Here is a 4015-nt window from a genome sequence, read left to right as displayed (position 1 = left end):
CCTTATAGGAACCATCTGAAGCAGAGAAATATACACAAGGTAAAGGGAACAAAAAATATTGGAACAAAATATATTATGCTTCAGGGAATGTAAAAAAATAGGGGTATCAATTCTGATCTCAGACAAAGTTAGACAAAAATATAACTATTTAAAAGGGCTAAGGAAGAAAACTAAATCATCCTAAGAGGTAACATAGGCAATGAAGTAATATCAATATTAAGCATGTATGGATCAAATGGTAGAGCATCCACATTCTTAGGAAAGAAGTTAAATGACTTTCAGGAAAACAGATGCAAAACTATATTAGTGGAGGGCTTCAACCCCTTCCTGCTCAGAATAAGATAAACTAACCACAAAATAAACAAAAAGGAAGTTAAGAAAGGGAATAGAATTTTAGAAAAGTGAGATATGATAGACCTCTGGAGAAAACTGAATGAGAATAGAAAGCTATATATCTTCTCTGTAGTACATGACACCCACACCAGAATTAACCATGTATATTAATACCTTATAATCAGATGCCAAAACGCAGAAATTTTAAATTCATCCTGTTAAGTTCTTTGGAATTTTGGCTTTCACTCACCTTCTACAATAGTCATAGTCTATAAGGGATAACAAAGGAGAGAGAGAGAGAAAAACAGAGACAGAGACACAGACACAGAGAGACAGAGACAGAGACAGAAAGAGACAGAGACTGAAACAAAGAGAGACAGGGACCCGCATAGAACCAAAGATAGTTGACAGAGAGACGGAGACAAATACAGAAAGGGACAGAGAGAGAGATGGAGAGAGAGAGAGACTCAGAGACAGATAGTGAGAAGCAGAGATGAGACACAGAGAGACAAACAAAACAATGAGAAAGTGGAATGGAAAGAGAAAGATAGAAAATCAGAGATGAAAAGAGAGAGAAAGGAAAGAGAAAGAGGAAAGGGGAGAGGAAGATTGAGAGAGACTGAGAAAAAGAGAAAAGGAAGAGAGATTTTCAGGGCAAAACTAGATAAGAGACATACAAAAAATGAGAGAGAAAGAAATGGAAAGGGGGAGAGAGGGATAAAGGAGAGAAAGAAGGGCAGAGAGTAATTGAGAGATTAAAAGGGAGAGAGTGAGAGCCAGAGCCAGAGAAAGAGCTTCAATATAAGGTCATGGTTGAGATTAAGACCACATGCTCAGAGGTGTGTTTTTTCCTCCCTCCCCTCCTGCTCCCATGACATACTCATTTATAGCAAACATTCACTCAAAATGAAATGATAATTTGCTTGTTCATATGTAGCAATGTAGCTTTTATAATCAAAGCACATACATCAAACAAACATGTGTAAGGATACCAGATCCAATTGTTCCGGGGTATCTTTTATTTTTCTTTAGTTTTTGCATGGTAGTGGGGTTAAATGACTTGCCAAAAGTCACACAGCTAGGTAATTATTATGTGTCTGATGTTGGATTTGAGCTCAGGCCCTCCTGACTCCAGGGCCCAGTACTCTATCCACTGCGTCATCTAACTGCCCCCTCTAGGGTCTCTTGAAACAGGGGAGAAGGAAGTGGAGAGGAGACAGTCAATTCTCTCCAGGTAGGTCAGTCCTTAGGTGCATCCAGGAGCTGTAGAGGGTCTACTTGCTCAAGATTATATTCAGTTCTAGTCAGCACCATCCTTTTCTAGCCTTCTACTGTGGGCATCAAGTCCCAAGGCTCCAATGTTCCCAGGATTCTATGTGTTCTGCTCTTCTTGACCTTTCTTCCAGGTGGCAAAAACTGCATTTCCCGTGAGAACCTGGCCAAGAAGGAGCTATACTTGTATTGTGTCTAATTATTTCCTTCAGGTAAATTTTCTTTCCACTTTTGTTGAGGGCAGCGATTACTTAATGATCTTTAGTAGTGTCTCCTGAAAGTTGGCACCAGGAGAGTTATGTAGTAAAGACTTCATTAACACCTTATGATTGACTCCTTCCATATATCTGTGTATCATCAGTATTGAGTAATTATAATAACTCAGATATCATCAGTGGCACTTTAAAGACTGCAGAGGACTTTTCTGACAATAATCCTGTGAGGGAGCAAAGGCAAAATTTATCCTCTGAAGTGATAGATGAGGAGGAATTCTGTGGGTTTAAGTTTTGTCTGAGAAGTGATGCAAAAGCTAAGCCTAGCCCTTATCTATCCATGCCACTTCTGGTAATGAGAATGATGAGAACTGAGATGAAATCAGTTTTGTTCTGGATAATCTTGAAGACAGATGATATTATATGCATGCTGTAGGTAACATGCCAAGGATGAGGAAACCAGGCTGTCTATGGATGGGCAAATCAGTCCAGATCAAAAATGGAATGGGTCAAAAGGTGCTTATTAGCACTGGGATAGGGACCATGAGTGATGTCTACTCCTAGCATGGGAGGAATTGGGAAACTCAAAAAAAATTAAAAAATTAAATTTAAAAAATTTAAAAATTGATAAAAAGGAAAGAATAGTTCATTCCAAGGCTCTCTACTCATCAGTCTACCCTGTTCCTCATTATTACCTTGATGAATGCTGCCTTTATATCTTTATTCCTAAGGCTGTAGACCACAGGGTTGAGCAGGGCAGTGAACACATTGTAGAAAAGTGTGACCTGCTTACCTCTCTCTGGAGAGTGGCCGGAGTTGGGCCTCGTATAGATGTATATGGCAGGTGCATAGTACAGAGTAACCACAGTGATGTGGGAAGCACAAGTGGAGAAGGCCTTTAATCGGCCTTGGGTGGACTTAATCTTGAGGATGGCCAAAGTGATGCCGAAATAGGAGGCGAGGATGAGTGACAGTGGAACTAACAACATGAAGATGCTCAAGACGAAGTCTACCATTTCAATAAGATGGGTGTCCATGCAGGCCAGGCTCCGGATTGAGGGGCCTTCACATAAGTAATGATTTATCATATTAGGACCACAGTAGGGGAGCCTCATAGTAAAAACTGTGTGGATTAGGGAGAAGAAGAAACCACAAGTCCAGGTCCCTACCACCAACTGCACACACAGGTCCCAGTTGAGGATAAGTGTGTAATGCAATGGGAAGCAAATGGCTACATAACGGTCATAAGCCATGACTACAAAGAAGATGCATTCAGAGAGACCCAGAACACCAAATGCACACATCTGTAGCCAGCAACCTTCAAAAGAGATGGCTTTAGAACTGGATATCAGGTGTACCAACATCTGAGGCACTGTGGTAGTGACATTGCCTATATCCATTAGGGAGAGAATGCTGAGGAAAAAATACATAGGTGTATGGAGGTGAGAATCCAGGCAGATCAGAATGATGATAAGTCCATTGCCTAAGATTGAGCAGAGGTAGAAAAGGAGAAAGATGATGAAAAGGATCCTATTTGAGGTAGGGTCACTGGAGAATCCAAGCAGGATAAATTCAGTAACAGAACTGTGGTTCGATGCTTGGAACATTGATACAGTATGACCCTGGGAAGGGAAAAAAAGAAGATAGTGGAGTGTAGAGACTTCAGTATTGGATAAGGACAGAGGGACCCAGGGCCTCTGAGTTCCTTGGTTGAAAACCCCATATTGAAAAGTCCTTTCCTGAGATTAGTAACAGAGCATCTTTCATTTTAGAGTATCAGGGATCTTTAAAGATAACCTGGTTCAACCCCTCATTTTTCACCTGAGGTTATCAAGGGCCAAAGAAGGAAGATGATTTACTCAAGATTAAACATCAAATCAGAAGAGATAGGACAAGGATTGAGATCTCTTGTTGACTTGTTCCATGCTGCTTCCTCACTTCCAGTTTGGGTACCCCCTGATTCCTACAAAATCTCACATGAAAAGACCTCAGAAAACATTTTCTATGGCTCCTACGTGAGCAAAGATCTCCTCTAGAGTTCCCAACAAGAGGAATATAGCCTTTGCTGAAAGATCACTAGAAGGGGCCTGTTCCCTTTTTTAGTTAACTTTAAGTGAGAGTAAGCTCTTTCATATAAAATATTGAAATCTGTTCTGTAACTTCCTCCTATTGCCTTGAGTTCCTCTCTCTGAGGCCTT

The 4015-nt window shown here is 40.6% G+C and overlaps 1 protein-coding gene across 1 annotated transcript; it reads right to left on the bottom strand.

Annotated features, from left to right (window-relative positions):
• Positions 1–2485: 2485 nt before the first annotated feature.
• Positions 2486–3424, bottom strand: LOC141490967 (olfactory receptor 2D2-like). Its single transcript, XM_074191423.1, has one exon. It carries the CDS (start codon positions 3422–3424, stop codon positions 2486–2488), a length of 939 nt encoding a protein of 312 aa, XP_074047524.1.
• Positions 3425–4015: the final 591 nt, after the last annotated feature.

Source organism: Macrotis lagotis, chromosome 1, assembly GCF_037893015.1.
Source record: "Macrotis lagotis isolate mMagLag1 chromosome 1, bilby.v1.9.chrom.fasta, whole genome shotgun sequence".
NCBI classification, from domain to species: Eukaryota; Metazoa; Chordata; class Mammalia; order Peramelemorphia; family Peramelidae; genus Macrotis; species Macrotis lagotis.
Note: the sequence above shows the minus strand (reverse complement) of the source record. Positions and strands in the feature narration are given on the sequence as shown.

Excerpts from the sequence above, each read along its gene's own strand:
- LOC141490967 (XM_074191423.1), bottom strand. The coding sequence starts at position 3,424 with ATGTTCCAAGCATCGAACCACAGTTCTGTTACTGAATTTATCCTGCTT.